Source organism: Mytilus trossulus, chromosome 6 (assembly GCF_036588685.1).
Source record: "Mytilus trossulus isolate FHL-02 chromosome 6, PNRI_Mtr1.1.1.hap1, whole genome shotgun sequence".
Taxonomy (NCBI): domain Eukaryota; kingdom Metazoa; phylum Mollusca; class Bivalvia; order Mytilida; family Mytilidae; genus Mytilus; species Mytilus trossulus.
The window spans coordinates 58,308,950-58,331,715 of record NC_086378.1 but is presented as its reverse complement, the minus strand read 5'-3'; the positions used below and the strand labels follow the sequence as shown (position 1 = coordinate 58,331,715).

The window sequence follows — 22,766 nt, the reverse complement described above, 5'->3', positions numbered from 1 at the left end:
TTTCCACCTGACAAATACAAAATTGGCTTCCCTAACACTAAAATGGTTTCACCTATGCAAACTGTTGCGTTACCAGAAAAATCTAATGTTTTCAGTAAAGGTTGGCAAGCATAACATTCTTGTAATTTTTCTTTCAAAGGCTTTTTTTTTATGTAAACTGTTTGAACGTTAAATTTTTCAAGTATTTCTTCAACTCGGTGTGCCCTTGATGGACTGCGCAATCACTTTAAGAGCTCTTAAGTGCTCATCTATAGATAACATTTGTATTTGAACAGTGTTCTACTTTATCGCCAGTCATCATTATAAGTATATTTTCCAACTATTTTTTAATTTGCGAAACTGATGAGGTAGAAAATGAAAATAAGAGTTCATAGGCTATAAGTCTTATATTTTCGATTTGTATTGACTTTAAATTGTTTCCGTTATATATTGCTCACTGCATGTCGCTCTTTTAGTTTTACAAATTAAACTGACATCATGTTTTACTTGTATATTTAAACATTTTAAAATACCAATATCATGATTTCTGTTGCTTTAGTTGAAATTGCCAACTTTTATGGCAGTATATTTTTTTCTCTCTTCCATGTGACAGCATAATCAAATTATAAAATTTGAACATGATGGCTAACTTTCGTTTTGATACTTCTTTCTGCCATGGTGCTGTCTTTTGGTGTTTCTGTGGATACAAATATACTTTTTTTACGGCTTTTAAAACTTTGCGTTGAGTAATATATCATTATCTGAAATTTTGAGGACACTGTCTCCTCCCCTATATATATATATGTAAGGGACGGTCATGCTTAATACTGCATGGTGAAGGCTCTTATGCTGCCATTCGATACTGTATACTTTTCTTTATTACACCTTCAACAAGCCTGCTTGGCACATAAATTAAATCACGTATCTTACCGAATTTTCTGGACAGTAATGTAAGATCAAGGATTTGTATAGTTGCAAATCCTCGGTAAAATAAAATAAATCATAAGGTACCCAGTATAAGGTTATTGTTGATCATCCCATGATCGGTTTTACTATTAGGCTGTTATTAGATCATGTAGACAGTATGGTATTGTGTAAATCGATACTAAAAAGAAAGAAAACATGCTTATGCGATGTAGATATCAACCATGCAGTTAATTACGTAATATCACTAAATCTATTGGATGTTGTATGCGTACTGAATGATATTCTAGTCTTAGATATATGATTTTTTTCACAAGTTTTTAATACATTTAAACAACCTTTCAGTTACAGCGAGTACTCTCAGAACTGTACTTTATGTCTTTCGAATTTTTGGTTTAGTTGTGTTTGTGCTTCGTATCGATATTAGTTAAGCCTTTTTCAACTGAATTTTGTAATTTGTTCTTGACTTTACACCACTGTCGACGGCATGGGGTGACATGAGGCTTGGTCGCTCTTAAACATATCTAACCCTGCCACATTATGTTTGTCTTCTGAAAACCAGGAGCCTGTAATTCAGTGCTTGTCGTCTGATTTTCTATATCATATTTGTGTTTTGCACATATATAAACATATTTACAATGACTAAATAACATACATTTAGGCCGTATTTTCTTGGTTGACGTGCTTTAAATTATTTTATCATTTCGGGACCTTGTATGGATTACTCCTAGTGTTCAGTGTGGGATTTTTTTAAAATGGTTGAAAGCCGTATGATGGCATATATATGTGTATACTGCTACGTTATTTTGGTTCATAGTGGAGAATTGACTATAACTTGTAATTATATCGTATCGTCGGATTTTTATAAGTGTGTGCCAGACCGACACATTGAGTCGGATTTTAACGAGCATGTGCAAAAGGTAATAGTCCACCAGAAGACTTGTCTATTTTTATAAATTGTTATTTGGATGGAGAGTTGTCTCATTGGCACTCACACCACATCTTCCTATATCTATTCTATTGTTACTTTAACAAGACTCCTATTATGACTTTGATACGACCGTCTTTTCTCTAACTCGTTTGTGTCATTTGCTTCTGGGTATAAACAGGAAGCACCAATTTAAAAAAAAATTGACCCGGCCGGGCATTAAACCAACGATATATTGCACTCGAGGCGATCACGCAACCACAAGACAACAGAGGCGAGAATGCTACCTCGAGGCGAGCACGCAACCACAAGACAACATAGGCGAGAATGCTACCACGAGGCGAGCACGCAACCACAAGACAAGAGAGGCGAGCATGCTACAACGAGGTGAGCACGCAACCACAAGACAACAGAGGCGAGCATGCTACCTCGAGGCGAACACGCAACCACAAGACAGCACAGGCGAGCATGCTACAACGAGATGAGGACGCAACCACAAGACAACAGAGGCGAGAATGCTAACACGAGGCGAGCACGTAACCACAAGACAACACAGGCGGGCATGCTACAACGAGGTGAGCACGCAACCACAAGACAACAGAGGCGATCATGCTACCACGAGACCATGAAGGCGGTCAGACTTTCCTGGGTAAATATATAAAAAATAAAATTCACAATGGACCTGGGAAATACTGGAAAGTATACTAACATTATAGATCTATACTAAATTATGACTGAAAACCGCTTTGGACGAACTAAGGTTGCATTTAAAAAAAAAATTACATGTATAGTACATAAAAGTTGCCGCATCTGAAGATTTTACGCGGTATACGGGTGCATGGACGGATCTAGGCTCCTTTGAAGTTTAGTGGTCCGATCACAGGCAGGGGGAAATTGACCCTCCCTTTTCTATACCTTATGTTTGTGTGCTTTAATTTTTAAGGTAACTATTTACAACTTCTAAACTTTCTGCTTTTGTTATTTACAATGACAGAAGTTTTTTTTTATGATGTCCATCCGAGTATATTCTTTTTGGAAAATAAGAATAGACCGAGAGCATCATATATGATAATTCTGAATAGAAGCAAACACGAGGAGATCTAGAGGCATGTGTTTAAAGGTTTTGAAAGAAAATGAAAAAATAAATTAAACAAACTGAGATTATTTTTAGTCACTCAATATAATTTATTTGTGTTTACCGATACCGGTATTTATATTTAATAACAATCATATTCTTAAGATTTAATTTTTATTTAAACTACTGTTATTGTAAACTAATATGGATAAGATCAAGAACACCTTAATAAGTTCAAATAAGTTCAAATATTAAGGAATACTTGTAAAAATATCATTCGAAAAGGGAGTATATTTCCCAAGGGCATGGTTTTAAATGGTCACAATATCAGCGAAATTCGACCACTTTTGAATCCACCTCTTGAATCTTCATGTTTTTTGTAGTGGTTAAATTTGAGTGGAAATGGGAAAATATAAATGGAGAGTTTAACGATTGACCAAGTAACCGATTCCTTGTGATAAAAAATTGAAGTTGGCGCTTCGATTTTCTAAGTAGCTATAATTTTGTGTCCTTCTATTTAGTCTCATCAAACAAGTGACCCATTTCTGAAAACAATGAACAATAAAACCAATGGACATTGCTCCTGATTTTTTGTCATCTTCGTTATTTTATTTATTTATTCGCGTTTTGTTCACCTATCAGTCACTTTGTGCTGACTTTTTTACAAGTGATCCCAGCCCACTGTTCAGTACGATCGATACATTTAGTATCAGATTTCAACCATTTGAATTACAATCAAATGTTTGAAAGCATGTCAACATGCTAAGCACCAAGGCCTAACGCCGTCTGTCGGTAGAGATCAAAGGAAAATTCTTTCAATAAACACTTCAATACACACCAATGTAAATTGCCCGATAAACATCAAAGGAAAATTATTAAATAAATCATCATACAGATTGTACACGTTTAGACCAAGATAAAACGAAATGTTTTTTGTATAGTTCTAATTAAAATGTATTTAATTTAATTGTCATTTTCCCTAATGCATGTACAAAATTAAATATTAAATTTGTGCAGAACAAAGTAGTTTTTGATATTTTCCCCTCGTGGAAGGCTAGCTGTCGATCAGATACACAAAAATTTTAAGCTCCACCCACCTTTTACAGTTCATGATCGATAGTTGAGACACACACTGTGGAACAAATTATTTTAGTGGATTTTTTTGTGTGAAAGTGGTTAATTTTCAAATTTAGAATTGTGTTTGGATTAAGTTTGTAACTTTATTGATTATTAGAGGGATATTTTGATGGAACTGCAGTTGGGACATGGGGAAGCAAGCTAGCAAACATGGTAAGTTTGTGTGACCAATATTTCAGTGTCCAGTTTCGGCCATGTCATCTGTGTATTCGAGGGGTCCTTCTGGGATACAAAACGAAACTGTTTAATAAAATGATTATTTGGAGTAATTTCATTTATCATTTCAAGTTATTTGCAGAAGAAACATTAAACGTTGTTAACGTTTGCATGTTAATGATATTGCACATAGAAATGTAAACAAATACAGTAAGCCTACATAGTGGTACGTCCTGTGTTACTTATGGTGTGTAGAGCTGGCTGATTAAAATTGAAAACATTAGGTTAAATAGTTTTGTTGTGATGAACCCTTTATTATCAATGACATTTAATTATTGTGAACATACACTTTTTCATTTGTACACAATGTAACTTTTTATGTTTTAGTTGTAGTGTAGAACCATATATCAGGAATTTAGTTACTTTTTGTATAAATGTAAAACGTATAGATGCTCTGTTCTAGTTTCTCTTATAATTCCCTACTTTAGCTGATTAACAAGACAATATCCACAATACAGATTTGTTTTGATTCCCCCTTTTAATATGTCCTCCACTGAACATGTAATCATTGTAATCATTTGTACATTACATTGTGAATATATATCTAAATTTTTATTTAATTTGAATATTCAGCTTGTTATGGATTTTGGGAAAAATTGAACCTTTGTTGAACAATTTTTTTCCTCAATTGATACTTGTCATACAGTCTTCAATATAAGCCCAAGAATTTGCATCAAAATGATGTTGAATAAAAAGTGAACTTATCTCCTGCACCACTTAGAAAACACAATATTTTCAAATTAAACTGTCACATCAATTATATTATGTTAGTTCACAGATGCCACATGGCTTAAGCTTCTTTCTCAATATATAGGTGACAATTGCAAGAAGAGATTAAAATAAATACAAAATACCAATCAAGAAATCGGTAGGTTTTTTTTCCTTGTATATGTGATTTAGATTTTTTTACACAATTTTTTTCTTCAATAAATTGCAAGATTAAATTATTAAAAAAAAATATATTTAAAATAATTGGGTTTTCAAATTAATCTAAAATGTCAGGATTAACAACATCAAGAATATTTCAAAAAAAAATTAATTAAACACCAAAAATTAAGAAAAAAGGGGGAGGGTCAACCCCACATGGGCCTGTGCATTTTCCTAAAGCTTTTAAAGTTTAACAATTTTGTGTTTTAAACATCTGTTTGTTGTTATAATATCAGTCGCCTTATCAGAATGAAATGACAGATTTATAGTCCTACTTAACCATTTTATAATTGAGAGAAGATATGAAATTTTCACTTTCTTGTGCATGGATGTTGGACTGCATAGTTAAGTGAGTGTATGTTAATTAATATCATTAATTGATATATATATTATAAGTAAATGTGATATATAATCTTTTTCCTTTTCATTACATCAAATGAACCCTAAGTTTTTATCTTCATTAAGCATATATATTGTAATTTTTGAGTTGCACTTTAAGGTCAAGTGTTCTGAACAGTTCATCTAACATGTTTAACAAAACTTTTACCATTAACGTCTTGTGGGGTATACTTTTTTTTTTTTTTTTAAAGAAAACACATGTTCAATGTTCATTGTACTTGTAGCACTTTTTGATTATTTAGTCACCTCCTTAAAGATGGTGGTAACCGGGGTACCTCCATCAACATCATGGTAAAAATTCTTTCCAAATGTGGTTAACAGTAATTTTTGATGCATAACAATAAAATGTACACTTTCTTTTATATGATAAGAAAATTGATAAGAAAATTGACTGAGTTAAATTTTCCCCAAAAATGATTGTAACAATGATTATTTGAGACCTCTGACGAATAACAATAAGGATAGTTCGACAAATCATGGTAAAAATTTAATCAATTTGACCCTAACAAATGACCGTTTGACGCCTGACGTTAAAGGGCATTACTCAATTTCAAAATGAGTTACATCCCTTCCAAGGGAGTAACTACATTGAGTTACTGTTGCAAACAAATTGTTTTCATTACTGATAGTTTTTGGGACTAATATTTGGCTTTATAAAATCTGGTAATTTAACATATATATAAAACTCTGGTATTCATATAATATCATGATAATCCAAGACTTTCAAGAGAAAATATAGCCAGCTTATTGGACATTTATTTTCAATTCAATTTCAAACTGGAAATTATTGCACAATAAAATCATACTTTCTTACATGTACATGTATAATCTCAAACCAATGATTTGTATATCCTTGCTCAGGTAGTTCATAGCATTTCAGCAAAATTATAATGTACATTGTATCTTAAGGAATTTTAGGGGGAGTTTGGGGTTAGAAATTAGTATGTGGCTAGCCCTAACATTAACTTTGATTTTCTTTTCTGATGCATGTTTTTGTTCAATCAATTAAAAAGAGTGTACAACTTTCCATGTCATCCTGCCATTCCAATAAAATAATTGGCAAAATAATTGAATAAAATTGCACAAAGATTAAGTATTGCTTGAGATATCAAAGAAAGTTATAAAGGGATGACCATGGAAGCTTCAACTATTCAATTTTCTCAATAATTATTTTACAATTCATTGCTCACTATTTTGGAATTTGTGAGAAAATTGTCTTCTTTCTCACATTAGACTTCAAAGCCTTGTGAATTTAACTTAGGTAATAAAGTTATAAATAAAATAAATCACTAATGTTAAATTTCATTCATGACTTTGAAGGGTAATTTTGTCAAAAATTGAACAGGTAAATTGTTCATGAAACTGTACTGTTTCTTTTTTCATACTAATGACACTAAACTCAGTAAAAATGACATTTGGTGGTGAAAATTTGGTTGATTTTATAGGGAATCCCTGAAGCATCACAGGAGCTGTCAGGGCTCCCCTTAGGTCAGTCAACAGGCCTACCTTATGATAAGTTCTGGATCCGCCACTGATGGGATGTATGTAAAAGAAAATCAGGAAGACAACAACCCAACAACACACAACACATTAAGACATATAAAGTGGAGGAAAAAAAGAACTTATAAGAAATTATCTGATGTTTTTAAACAAGAAATGATAAAAATAAAGGTCAAGAACACGAAATAACACAGAAAAAACAAAAGACCCAAAGGAACACTTTAACCCCAATTAAAACAAAGGATGCTACCAGGGGCTATACGAAATGATATTAAATAAGATCCTGCTCCAGTAGTGGCATTGCATGGTCAACAACATTATAGTCTTAAAAAAGACCTGTCTGTATACGTACATGTCTGCTCTCAACCTTAATGAGACTAAAAAGCTAGGAAAACATAATTCAGTAGGTGGGTTTGACTCCAATCTCAATTGACTTATAATAGATTGCCTGAGTTTACCTGCTGAAAGTCGAGGTTCTCTCCTATTTTCCTGTCAAATAACAACCATTGTCACCATTGCTCACCATCGCTCACCATGGTCACACCATGGTTGGATGTGCTTTACACCAGCTGGGCAATCAGAGACTGGCTAAAATCTATTACTTCAAAAAGCTGGCAGAAGTCAAATATATATAGAGTCTAAAGTACTAAAAGTGGTGTTAAACCTCAAATCAATCAAAGAGCTTCAATAAATACCATTGTCCAAATACTCTAAAAACGTTGAGATATATGACAAATTGCATGTAAATACTTTCACTTATTGAGGGTTCCTGACTTGTGACAGCTACCATTTTGTAAGATATTATAACCTCCCCACTTAATTATTTCTATTTGGACTTGAAAGCTAGAACATTTGAAAAAAAACATAAAAGGAAAAGCACTTTTAAATACTTTATAAATACTTCATTTCAAATGGTCATGAGAACCCTAAGACTGACAGACTGAAGAGTTGTTTACTACCTGTGAACAATAATTATGATAATACATAACAAAGAAAATCAAATATTCAGTTTTCCACAAAACTGTGTTAATTACAAGTACTTAGGTGTACTAAAGTATCATGACTTATAATACAGTTACAGTCATGACAGTACATTCAGAACTTCTTATTGACTTTTAAATAAATGGAGCAAAGTTCAAGAATTTTTTTAATACTTCTGTAATTTTCTCATCTCATCATTATTAAAGTTCTTAAAAACAGTTAATCAAGGAAATAAACAAGTACAAGTTTAACTAAAGGTGTTTATATGAAATCTTGACGTCCTATTCTCTAATACTGGTGTCTGGGACTATTGTACTATATAATAATGCCTTACCTTAATGTAAAAAAATATACCAAATGACAGCTAAAAAAAAACCTTCAATTTCAATGCCGAAAAAATGAACAACTATTAAGCGTAATTATTAAAAGCTGCTTTAATTTGCATCTACTGTCAGTATATATATATGAAATGACTATATATAGGACAAGCTGTATGTACATATTGTCTAGTGTCGTGAATGGGGACCGGAGGGTTCATGAACTTGATATGTTTAATGAAAGTATTTTTTAAATAAAAATCTAATATGTAGATAAGTATTTTAGAGAAATCAATGAAAACTGCGCATGCACAAACGATTTTCATGTGAAAACCTACTTAAGTGTTGGCCAGCCAAACTAAAAAGACAAATGATCACAAATGATGATTTATCGGAAATAATTTGAGATGTCAACTTCTTCATGATATAAAATCATTTATATTTAATTTTAATGCTTTATGTCAAATAATTACATTAGATGTAAGTTTCATTATAATACGTTATTTTGATTGGCTAACATGTTATTCCGTAAACAATTAGTTTAAACATATTTATTTATAGTGGATTGGGAAACAAGTTTTGCAACTTATATTAATCCCTTTCCACTTTGCGCTTTAAACAATTGCATCAGACAATAACATTTATCATGCATGAAGACACGAGGTCCCACAAAAAATGAATTAAATAAAACTGGATAAAAATCGAGTTTTCATGATTTTAGCTAAAAAAATGTAATTATAAGTATTGAATACTTCTTTTTGAAACTTTAAAGGGTTGTAAAAGTGTTGACCGTGCATACATTTTTAGAATGAAGCGCTTCCGCGCTTCATACAAAATGTACTTCGGTCAACGCTTTTACCACCCAATAAATTTACAAAAAGAAGCATTCAATTCTTAAATACTTTTTAACATAAAGTGACTTTATGAAATAAGAGTTTAGGTTTGACTATTGTAAAGGTCTCAAGAGATTGTCCATTATAGATTGTAAAAACAACAGATATAACATGTATAACAAAATTTAAAAGCGAGTTTGAAATACTGCTAGCTTACTTTTAAAGACACAAAGAATGTATCAATTTTTCTGTTTTTGGCATCATTAGATGGCGCATTGCAAGCATAATCTATATAAGTCTGTGATACTTACTTTACCAGAACAGCAACAACTGTGTTGATGGTGCAGTTCTTAAGGTTGACGTTTGAACCAAAATGACGATACCTTTAAGAAAATGCCAATTACATTAACAAATGATTAAAGTTGATCTATAGAATACAAAAAGTTGGGTTGATAACTTAACTTTTCATTTAAATAATACTCAAAGTAAAGACTACATGTGCTGTCCCCTTATAGTTGTTATCTTACATACATATAGCTAAGAGTTAAACCACCATCCTATCAGATGGTAATGGCCAAATGATTTAATGATATGCATGGCAAGTGTCTTGTGATAGCATGATCACTGTGGATCTGTGAGTGGGGGACAACACTTTAGTTTGTGGTTTGATCCCCAGCTTGGTCTTATCAAAGACTTTAGAATTTAGTTAATATTGCTGCTAAGTACTCAGTTAAGGGACAACATCAAAAGATCGATGTAGGATGAAAAAAACTTTTAAATCAAATAGTTTTGAGGTGGGGGGGGGGGGGGGGGGGGGGTCAACATTGTTGCAAGTTTTGTTAACATAAAGTCGAATTTACATATATATCCCTATTGGTCAATCAATTTTTCCCAAATTAAGTTAAGAGGAGGGTGTGGGGGTCAGTGAAAAAACTAAGTGAATTAAGTTTTATATCCTTCATTGAACTTTTGATGTCGTCCCTAAGCATGTGATGATTATGGAGTAAGAGGAAAGACTGATCAGCAGATTACAGAATAATGTTTCCAGGTGTCAGGGGGGCCCTGTGTCAGAGTAGGATGAAATGTCTTCCTGCAAACTATTTATATGAGAACTTGCGCATTAAAAAAACAGCCAAGTGCACATGTATGGCTTCTAAAAGCAGGGTACATATTGATATTACATTAACATGTTCTACATGTATGCTTGAATATGCATTTAATTTGCAGCTGGACTTTTAATAGCCATCCATCATGATAATGAGATGCACTTTTTTTATAATTACAAGAACGATTATAGCATGACATGTTAGTGTACTGACCATCAAAAAAACGTTAAAATATGTGAACAATTTTATAAGAAATAAACTGGGCTGTAAAAGTAACATATTGTTGTTTGATGTCCTTTGTCATTACTTCTCCTTCAAAGAAAGTATTGGTGATACGATACCGGATAAATCAGGAAAGTTTTTATCGTAATTACAGGACCAATCATATAATAAATGCTAGAAGGAGAAAAAAACAGAAAGGATAATATTCATCCAGTTAGAGTCTCGTTACGACAAAGCTATTGTTCAAAACCTATTTAAGGGTACTTAGTCATTGCGCTCAAGTGCAAGTGAAAAAGATTTGTGAAATAACACCTGAATCATTTTCAGCTTCAGTGTGAAATGACCATGGAGGAATTCAAGCATTTGTAATGCTTTGTAATATGCTTTGAGAATAAATCACATGTATTGTTACATCAGAAGTAATGTTAAACATGAATCATAAAATGGTTAAAAATCCTTTAGGCTAAACAAAAAATTGACGGAATTGGTGATACCATAAAAACCCTATATTTTCAGGGCCGATCTGAAAACTGTTTTTCTTCCATATAATGCTTTAAAATTTAAAAGAAAAAGCGTTGTGTGGCTTTTGATTATTGAAAGTCATATTTTTGCTGACTTGTGCATTTCCTTAGTTATTCAAATTTGTGAAAAATATGACTGATTTAAAATTCTCCAGAGCTGTAAGTCACAATCAATGCTAATGCAGGTATGAATTAAATATCATGTATATTATATCTAGCTTTGCAAAATTTTAAAATACTATTGTCAGTAACAAGTCTACCTGCTTATAAAGGGGCAATAACATTCAAACATTTATAAGTACATGAAGTAGTAGAAAGACAAACAATAGCACCAAAAACACTGCATAGAAAATGGAAGATTAAGGAAACCTCAAAACAGGAAGAACTCATGCATTCTCATTCTGGAAGAGTCAGCTGTGTTTCTGCTTTAAATGTGAAACCAGATTTGGTATTCTATTTAAATACATTTTGTGAATGAGTCATTGATGTAGTCTTTGTAACACCCTTAAAGAACAAACTACTTTACACCATTAAGAAAACTTAATGCATTGAACTTATATATTAATATATGCATTCTTCAAAGAATGAGAAAGATTGATACTAAAATGATTCATTGAATTTAGGCTTATAAGTTATATATGATTTCTTTTAATTTTTATTTACAGCAGAATGCTTTCTCGTGAATGGACAGTTTAATAAAGCTTTAATGGAAGAACAAATTTTAAAGCAGACAAAAACAGGATTTAATCTGGCCAATTACAACTTGAATAATTCTGTAACGGTAAGTACTGATCTGATAATTATACTATAAACCATGCAAGGATTAACCTGAGTTTTCTTGCAGCTCAGATCTCTTTAGGTATATATGGCTTGTTAACAAGTTAATCCAACATAGTATTGTTCAGAGCTTGATACAGAGTGACAACAACAGGAAATAAGTGTGCTCAGGCAGTTTTATAAAATACGAAGATGTGGTAGAATTAACAATGAGACAACTCTCCACTAGAGAGACCAAATGACATAGAAGATTACAACTTTTTACATGTTTAAGGTCAGCGTATAGCCCTCAACAATGAACAAAACCTATACTGACCAGCAGGGAGATATTTCAAAAGATTAGAAAGGACCAGAAGGAGTAATAAATATGAAAAAGAAAGGATAACATTAGGATCAAAAGACAAGTTGAAAAGACTCGCAAATATATATGGCATCAAAACAAACAGAAAACTAAAAATTGAACAAAAACTAATATAATTTTGGCAACTGTGAAGCAACCAGAAAACTTATTGAGCAATATCAATGAACACGAACAAACCTTAAATCATTAATATCTAGCTCTTTATCAATGTTTGTGTAAGAAACAGAAATGATCTCTTGTAAGAACATTTGTGTGAACACATATATATATACTTGTACCAGGGCTTTGATTTCATATTTGAAAATAGGGTGAAGGTATTGTACTTGCTGTAACTGAAACACTTCAGAATATGATTTACATACTTGAATGATTTATATATATGTTGCGGAGAAAACTGAAATGTGGAAATAAAGTTTACATTCACAACAGTTTTCCTATCTACCTCCTCAAGTTACTAACCACATGAGATAATCATAAAAAAACAGATTTATATACAGAAAAACAAACTTTACTGTCAGAAGTTTGAGTGAATGAAAAACCACCCTAACTCTAGAAAATATACCTGAAGCTAAGAAAGATGAGAGCTGCACAATCTTTTCTATTAAAATTTTAGCCATTGAATTCATAGAACTGTAAAAGATTGGAAAGTTCCACAGGCTACAACTATTTTTATAGAATTTTCATTTTGAAGTTGAAAAATTTCATTGCATTCTCACAGAGTTAATATCCTGAACATATGTTTTTGTGGTGTATGTAAAAGAAGATCTTGTGATGTTTTTTTATACTAGGGAAATGATAGCATTTTGTTGGCTTTATGATCAGAAGTAAGTATCTTTATGAAGTTGAGACCTGAGATTTAGATGGTAATTACTGACACATGCGTCTGATGTTGATACTGTTTAGAGAGCCAGGATTTAAAAAGAATGCTATTTTTTGCCAGAGCAATATTTTTTTCATTCCTTGGCAGTGGGTAGATCAAATGATACAGGCATTCAAGATAAACAAATACTTTGTTGGATTACAGAAAGAATTTATTGTCAGTTTTTATGAGAGCTGTTAGAAAAGGCTCCAGCAGGGCTGGAATGGTCAAGGTGTAAGTTAAGGTTATTTTATATTTCTTAAACATAACTTGTTCCTTGTCTAAGTACTGCTTCTGGAACAACAATCATGTATAATGCCTTCAATAATTAGAAATGATTTTTTTTAAAACTGCACATATTGCTTAGTTTGATAAATGAGACCATTTTGAAAGAAAATTTTTTCAAAACCAGTCTATTTATTCTACATCTATGTTTAGAGTTTTTGTTTGAAAGATTATCATGCCATTAATTGGACAATTTTTAGATATTTTTAACCTTTTTTATCATTTATATTTAGCTCACACTTTAAGCTGATATAAAAAGAGCTACATGACTCTGCTCTTAAGCTGATATGAGTCTTTAGTATTCTACTAAAAGACAAAATTAGCTTAACCATTTTGAACCAACGGACCAAATTGTTATAACTCTTGAGATATTTTAAGTTTTGACATATTTGTGATCCCCCTTTTTACTAATGGTTGGTGGCCCTATTTAACCCACCTTCTAACAATTTGCCTCTGTGCTTTAACTTTAGAAAATGGAAAAACTGGACTTAACATTGAACAAAGAAACCATCAGTCAAATCATGTGAAAAACTGCCACTGACTAAACTTATAGTTAACTAGTCTGGAAAAGTACCAATTGCTTCCAACCATTGCATGCATTGGTAAAATACTACTTTTGTCAACATACTTTAAATAAATTAAGTACATGGACAGACTGAGGGCTGTGACAAGCTGTAATTCTAAGTTTTTATCAATGCAGAAGAAATGCAATGATGAATTTGTGAAAATTATAGATATATATATATATGAAAATTGCTGAGTATTCTGAACTAAAGATTAATTAGGTTTCCTATGGAAGTTAACCCTTTCAGCATAATTTATATCCAGGACCACAAGAAGTATTCTGGTATAATTTGTATACCTCTTGATTTTATAGTTGTTCTCCTTTCTTTTTGTTAAAGCAACAGAATAAAACTATTCGAAACTCTTGACATATGATTTATTACACTTTCTCAAATGTGTAATGAACAAATGACAGGATTTAAAAATATATGTTTATTTGTCCATAACTTGAACACAATTAACGAAGTACAATATTGTATTAGTTCTCTAATTGGCACTTTCAGGTAGTTGTCTACTCTTTGATCTTTATGGTCACATGACCTCCCACCTTCAACCTTATGGTTATGAAGACCTACCTACATTCATGCTTCTTATTTACAATTGTGGATTTTCAGATAAAATAATTTGAATGAAATATTCAACAACAAAATCTTGATCGAATTTTAAGTTTAATACCTGTGCTAAAGACTTACTGTAACCCAGACTATTTGTATGGAATGCAAAATTGTGTTCATTCATGATTTAATAAGAGTATGATTATGGAAATATAACAATGCAGTTAAGATCCACTTAATTCAACAAAAGAATCTCTGTACAAAAGATATGGGAAGACTGAGATAAAGACGATGATATGTTGTGTAGCGGTAGAGCGATCACAGGATCGGTAGTAAACTACCGAACTGATATACCAACTAGATATAGACTTAATTAGTGGAATACTCTTGTCAAGAATAGGATCAAACAATGTTGGTAATCGATTTCCTATCAAAACATCCAGACAAAATAAACAAAACGAAAAAATATACCGTTATTGTCTTTGTGCCCCTGCAGTAATTAACATACCAATTATGATCCATGAAAACAGACAAGGACATTTTACATTAGAAGCATGCATTCTGTTCTGATGAAGATAAACTTGTTTTGTTGTTTAATCTGATATTTCTCACAAAAAAGTTTAGGAGCATGTAATTACACTTAACTGATTGTACCAAAGGAATTGGCAGACATTGCATACATGTAAATAATTTGATCTTTTTGCCCCCAAGTATGTTACTGCAAAGCACTGCTGAAACATTTCTTTTGGTGTTGTCAGAATTGAATAAAGAAGTTTTGAATTAAGCTAATATAACTCAAATATGTAGCAAAAGAGCATGTGAACAAAATTTTCCAGCTGTAAGATTCTGTAAGGAATTGAGGGTTGGAAGCGGAATGCTTCTTTTTTGTCAAGAAATATCATGGTTTGACTTTTATCTGTACAAAACGAATGCTTTTGGGTTTTAACATTTTGAAGGTTGTAAATTATTTTGTTTGTCTTTGTTTGAGGTGGCTGATTTTGTTATGAAAGTTAACTGTGTAGTATTTTTGACAATTATGTACTACAAATCAATATAATTTTTTCTCAAAGTAACTGCTTTGTAATAGCTTGTAAAATTTGAATCTTTGACAAAAGTCCTGCTTCAATTCTCCCCGACTCTGCCATATATATATTGATGGAATTTTTTAACTGCCTTATTTTGTTAAAAGAATTTAAAGTTTTAAAATACTATCCTGTACTAGGACCACCGTGTTACATCATTGATGGTGTAACATACTTCTTAAAACCCGTGACAGACACCGAGTTGTAATATTGGATATAAACAAGCTTATCAGCCTTTTTAAATGAAATTTTATTCATGTTAAACAAGTGTAAAACATCAAATGAAAAATCACAACATCGCCTGAAAACACTAAGGCATTAATTTGTGAGAAAAAATGTATGAAACCAAATGATATCCCTGCATTATAAGTGGCTAAGTTTTTGTAACTCGCTCAGGTAGAAAGAACGACAGTTTATTTTTGTATTCCGTAGTACATTTTACATGCTAATTTTGAACAAAAAAGGTGACGACCCGCAGAGAGGTTGTTAGTAAAAGGACATATAAACACTGTAACAAGCAGTTAAAGGAAAATTCTCACTGGGATGCCATGTATGATCACCTTTGTTGACGGAATTTTTAAATAATATTTTCATTTCATTTGCATGAAATCTTCAGATGAAATTATAACACATGAAGCTGTTCATCCTTTCCTCAATGAATTTATCCACGGATAAAAGATAGATTTGTGATACACTTTGAATATTTATATCGCGATCATGTTTGTAGTCCATGTTTGCTGTTTAAAAATATCTCTTGCTATGCTTATGAAACGAAAAGTTCATTTTTACAGAATTAATGATTTGCATGGCAGTTTGAGTAAAACTGAAATGATTTGGTAAATTTGGAGAAAAAAGACTAATCTCTTGTTAAAACTTATATTTAAAAATAATGTAAGCTTGAGAGTTAAAAAACGTGGGAAATTTTAGGATTTTCTTACAATAACATAATAACAAAAACAAAGTAATGTGTAAACTGTGAAAATATTCTCCTAAGAGTCCTTTAAACTTAAATTTGATCTTACTTAAAAACGATTGTACAAAGATTTTTGAGATAAATGTCACACTTAAGTGAAACACTATCAATTGAATAAGAAAAAAGGAATCTCTTTGAGTTGTAATGTATATGTTTGTGCACAATATGAACTGATAGTCAAACCATATAGAGTTACTTATTGAAAATATTTTCATTTATTGTTAAAGGAGGTTTGTGTCTTGACATAAAATTGTAAGAAACTGAAGTCTAACATACAAGAAATCAGTATAATTATATATTAACGGCACAATATTGCTAAGATCAGCAGAGAAGTGGACTTTATGTGTGACTTTTAGGTTAGATATTAATTTAGGTAAAAATGTCTATAAATATTTGATAATAATCATGATAAAAGATTAAACCTATTTTACACCTTTGATTGCTTTGTAAACTCTTGAAATGATAGAATCTTCAACTTATATTGGTAGAATGATGCCCTTCAACTATCAGTATGAAGTATATTGCACCCGCTTAAGATGTTCATATCGATAGAACTATTTTTGTCAACAATTTTCGGCATTTCTCTTTGAACTATCCTTGATAAGACTGATGTGTTTCATTCATTTGTGTACTCTCGCCTTTATCCCTTTGTTTACTCTTTCTTTTATTCATTTATTTACTCAATAGTACAAATAATTGAGAATATTTTATTGGTCTGAATATCGTTATATCTGTTCGTTAAATATCAGGTAGATTTTCACCTTGATTTAGTCTTTTGAAATTCTTGTGGTTTCGATTTAATTTCGGCATTGACTTTAAAGTTACGATTAAATGTTTAGAGTAGAGGCCAAATGTATTTTGTCTGGATTTTTATAGATTGGAAGTGACATAAGTTTGCCTTTGAGTTAGTTGAGTAGAGGAAACGATTACATAAGAGTACAAAATCTCTTTAGATCATATTAAAGCAATGTATACATAAGGGTATCAAGTTGGTGTATCAGTGAAGGGTTTTATATATAGGTCACTGCAACTGTATTTGGATCATTCATTAATTGAAATTTAACAAAAAAATGAATATGATGAAAGTTTTTAAAACTAAAAAGAATTTTCACTTGCAAAGCATATTGTAATTTGCTGGTACTTTTTATCATACTTCTTTTTGAGCTGCCATATTAAATTTAAAGAAATTTTAAAAGCATATATTTTATCTCTATTATAATCTAAATGATTTTGAGTCACATGAAAGCTTCCTTTGATTTATCTAAGAGTTATATCCTTAAAAACTTTGCTAATACTGCCATCTTAACTGGTGCATAAAATTTGCCTGCTTCTTTTAATATTTGTGAAAAGGGTAAGTGTAAAAGCTTTCTGGCTGAGTAGCTTGTAAAGAATCATTTATGTCAATGCTGAGTCTGCATCAAGAAAAGAGAGCAGTATATTTTAGTAATTAAGAAAAGTTAAAAAGTTTTTTTTAAACAGATTTGCTTTTATAGCTTATTGTTTCAATGATACATCTGACTTTTTCCAGTATATAGTTCTATATTGTCCAGTGATACACCAAGATACTGTGTCAAGCTCAGAGGTTGGCCAACACTAAAAGCGAAATCTTAATTTATCATAGCTTCTCTAGGATTTCCACATGCTAATTGGACATATATGCTTTGTCACCGGTTCTGCAGGCATTATGAAGTAAGCTAGGTTTTAGTAGTATTATTTTAAGGTAAAACTTATCTGTGTCTGAGACAATATCAACCATATCTGTTATATCATATGAAACATGTTTTTAAATTAGTTAAATTCATTTTAAAACCCAATTAATCCAATCACATTTATATGGTAATAAATTTGTACTTTAACTTTTACTAATTATTATTTATTGACAGATGGTCCTCATCTGTAAAATCTCATGCTTGTTTAGGTTAGACCATAAATTAATTCCACTTTGTTGTGTACCTGTAAACTTTACAGGTGATCAATCACTTTGATGTTAGAAATACCTGTAATTATCAATTATATCATTGTTTATCTATGTACATTTCACCAGGATAATTTAAATTTTGATTGATTTCATTTTTGCCACCCTGTGGTTTGCATACAGGTACATGTACATGTAGTTAAGTAATCATATCATACAGGTTCTAAGTTAATTATGCAATCTATGACATGTATTTCTCAAGGAGGGTGAGATTTTTTATGACATGCTTTGTATCCAGCTGTGAGGAATTGTATTAGCAAGTCATTAAGTAATATTGTTTATTTGCAAGATTTATTATGCAATTAAGAAAAATGATAGTGAGAAAATACTTGTACTTTGACAGATCTGTGCTTGCTGGTGGAGGGTTTTAGAAATGAACATACAAGTGAGTTAATTGAGCTATGATAGACAAAAATGTGTTATGAAGGGATAGCAAATTTTGTCTCTAAATTAAATGTCAGGAAAATCGGTCAATTGATGCATAATTTTATGCTTGAATTCAGACACGTTGTATATATATTTAATATTTGCATTGAAGACTTGATATTTGCTTGAAAACTGATTCAAATCAATTCATTCAAATTAAAGTCAATAGTAATGAACTATAAATATTGTTTGATTTAAAATCTTGGATCCAGATTAAAGTTACTGTTTATAATTACCGTTTTCAAATTAAAAAAAAAAACCAAAACGGTGCAATTTTATGATCAGCATCAGATGCAGGAAAATAATTCGTACAGTTTGAATTGAATTGTGCAAGTAGGAATTTTGACTTAAATCTCCATGTGTATGATTGTAACAAGTTATAGATTCAAATTGAAATCCATCTTACAAAGTGTCTTGGAATTGTGACTGTTTCATATTCAATAAGTTTATAAGTATGGGAAAAGATAAGATGTAAAATTAAGATTAAGTATGTAACTTGGTCTGGTTTGTGACACTGTATAGCTGCAGGAAGAAATTCAAACTTAAAGTGTTCAAATTATTCCTTGTTTGTCTCCCCTGTTTGATTATATTATCTCCATATTCTCTTTGATGTCTGAAATTCATATTTTAGCTTTATGAAATATCTGATCGTCAGTTGATTGTGAAGTTGATCTCAGGGAGTATCGAATTACAATGTGTATCATTATTATTAATATTTTAATGCTGTTTCAAATTTTGAAAAACAGTCAAAAAATTTATTAGATTATAACAAAGCTATTGTTTCAGAAGAATAGTCACCATATCAGATGAAGTTCTGCTTTTTTTTTCTTTCTTCTAATGGCTCCAAAAGCATATCCTATATTAAGCTTTGTCAATACATTAAGTATCAGTAGTAATAACAGCATAATTAATCAGTTTGTGACAGGCTTCTGTCGCAGAAAAAGCTTTGTAAAAAAACATCACATTGTTGAAAATGTTGCATATTCACTCACAGCAAGCCAAGCAAATTGTCAAATATAATAAATAAATACACAATATTTTTGTGGAGCATATTGGATCATATTTGAGTGCATGATGAAATCTTATTTTTTGTATCCACAAGTTTTATTGCTGGTTCTGATTCTCAAATCATTCATATTGAGTGTGTGTGCAGTGCATGTTGATTTTTTTCAGACACTGACTTTTTCCCCCGAGATTCAGTTTCCTAAAAAGTCACATCTTTAAAACAAACAAAACAAACAAGATCCTTGTATTTAGTCATGTTAGTGATGTGTGGGAACAGGATCTATGTTACAATCAGATTGGAAAGTTAAACTATACAAGTAGATTTATATTGAAAATTGGCCGGCCATTCCTGAAAACTAGAATTAGATTAATTGTTGGGCAAGAACTCTGTATGACAAATGGCTATGAATCTCTCTATAGAGTACAAGCTTCAGTTTGATTAATTATTCCAGAACTTTAATACCAATTCTGATGTATTTTATTCAGTCTTGTTTACAGCCAGACAGAAACGATTGATTGTATGATTGCATCCAATCCTCAAATCACCGATCAAGTATCCTGTTTTCAATGAGTTTCCATGTAATTTATCCTCAATTTTTCCGATTTTTTTGGTCATGTATTCTGAATTGGAAAGGAAGTAATTATCGACTTATGATGTAAAATGATCAGTCCTTTATAATGGTATGGATATTATGTAATTAATTGTTAAATTATGACATTGGCGGAAGTTGCTAAGTTTTTGTGATCTTTTGTATCAAAGAAAAAGAGAATATCATATAATATTAATATTCATATAACTCTTATTTGAACTGCATTATGAACCTGAAATAGCTTTTGCTGAAGTTGAAGTACTATTTGGATTTTGCACTCCCAATGCAAATATATATTCATACATATAAAATGTTCCTGTTTGAGAAGTATTGATTTGAAATGGAAGATATTTTAATTCAATTCATGAAATGACTTTTTTTTAACAAAAAAAGAAGAAGAAAAACATTGCATCGAGTTCAAAGAAATGAAATGATGTGCATTTTAATTGACAATGTTGTATTTCTCACAATGAAAATTAATCAAATATGCATACAATATTTTAAAATATCCCTTTTAGTCCTTGCTTTGAACTAACAACTTTCATCTTTCAGAATGTTTTTGTAGACATTTTTTGTAGGCTTATAAAAGTGAAGAATATAACAAGATTTTGACTTGTATATAAACTGAAGATTAAGTTTGAGATCTCTTTCAAGCTGCCACGAATCATAGTCAAAAGATCAAAGTAAAACGTTCTTCTTGTGTCAATTTCACCGATTAATAATGTGTATTGATGTTGATGTTTGGGAGAGTATACAATAAGGATAACATCTTTTGAAAAAAATGTTTGACATAAAAAACAGCTGAGAGATAAAATGTTTTTACATAAAGGGATGAAATAATATAAATATTTTTTTTTAAGGAGGGATACATAACATCTTTAATGATCGTTTGATAGATATGTCAAATTTTGATATTGACATTGTAATTTAGATAAGATGAAAAGAAACTTTATAAATTTTTCAATGGAAATTAAAAGAATTTGTTGAAAATGTAGGAATTCAAATGCACTGTTCTTTGGTATCATTTAAAAGACTTCCTTCAGTGTTTGACCTTTTCAAAGGGTGACTATTAATGAAGAGACCTATTTGTACTATCAATTAACAATTTAATTATTGAAAAATAAAATCTGAAGATATTTTTTTTATAGTTAACCTGACCATGCTAGCTGTCTTAATATTTTTGTTGCCTGTTTGACAAAAAAAAAAATGTCAGCAGCCCCCAAATATCATATACCTTGATCTCAGAGTATTTAATTTTATAAATTTCATTGCAAATTAAGTTAGTAAAGATGAGCAATGAGTAACAGCTGGTGATTAGTTAAATAAGCTGACTATGCTGTATGAGTGTAAAGGCCAATTTCCTGTTTAGAATTGTAACAAAGTTTGTATTAATGAGCTGTGCTCATTGTTGAAGGCTGTACAATGACCTATAACTGTTAATTTCTATGTCATTAATAGTCTCTTGTGGAGAGTTATCTCATTGACAATCATGCCACATCTTCTTTTTTATATTCAAAATCGTTAACAGTGCATGAAATGTAGTAAGGAAATGTATATGGAGCTGAAAAATCAAAGAATACTGTAAATTCATGAATTATTGCGATGTTATTATTATGGCGAAAAAATGCAACAGGGTTATAATTGCAATAATTTAAACTCCAAATGGCAAAAATTAAAATTAAATTACAAAATTCCAATAATAAATGCATGCAATACTTTCTGAATTTAAAGTGATGCATAAAAAACACGGAATTTATTCATAGAACATAATTGTGTTATTTCACTGCCACCAGCGAGTTAAAAATTTAAAATCTTTATGCTGAACTTTGTGGTGTAATTCTAAACCCTTTCACAAACCATCTTTTCTGTAGTCAGAGTTTTGTAAGAGATGTAAAGTTAGACTGTCTTTTAAATCAATTTTTCCTCAGGCTTTTTATTCTCCATTTGACAGATAACATAAGAATATTAATAGAGAATATGTGTAGCTATAACAAGCTAATGAATTTTAAGTGTGAACCTGATCCTCTAGTAATTAAAGCTAGAAGATCACCTATTGTCATTTTACTGTAGAGGTGACCTGCTCAGTATATATATTGTTTGTTTTGGATGTGACTTATTCACAAACAGACACTTGGTACATTAAGAAGACACTTAGTACATTTTTAATCTAATTTTGAAAGAGGCATATTATATGCAAATTTGTAAATGGTAATTGTGCAGTATAAGGGAGTCATAAATTGGATGTTTACA

General features: G+C 31.1%; 1 protein-coding gene across 3 annotated transcripts in view; it reads left to right on the top strand.

Moving 5' to 3' along the window:
* The first annotated feature begins 3,992 nt into the window (after positions 1-3,992).
* The window catches only part of LOC134721597 (protein naked cuticle homolog 2-like), a 58,984-nt gene continuing 40,210 nt past the window's right edge, over positions 3,993-22,766 (top strand). Inside the window, exons 1-2 of one of the 3 annotated variants that reach the window (XM_063584695.1) lie at positions 3,993-4,196; positions 11,734-11,846. In XM_063584695.1, the coding sequence (XP_063440765.1) occupies positions 4,172-4,196; positions 11,734-11,846 (138 nt within the window). In that variant the 5' untranslated portion in view covers positions 3,993-4,171. Of the gene's footprint in view, positions 4,197-11,730; positions 11,847-18,693; positions 18,881-22,766 lie in introns of those variants that run through there. The other 2 variants (XM_063584694.1, XM_063584697.1) reach the window with 2 other exon arrangements.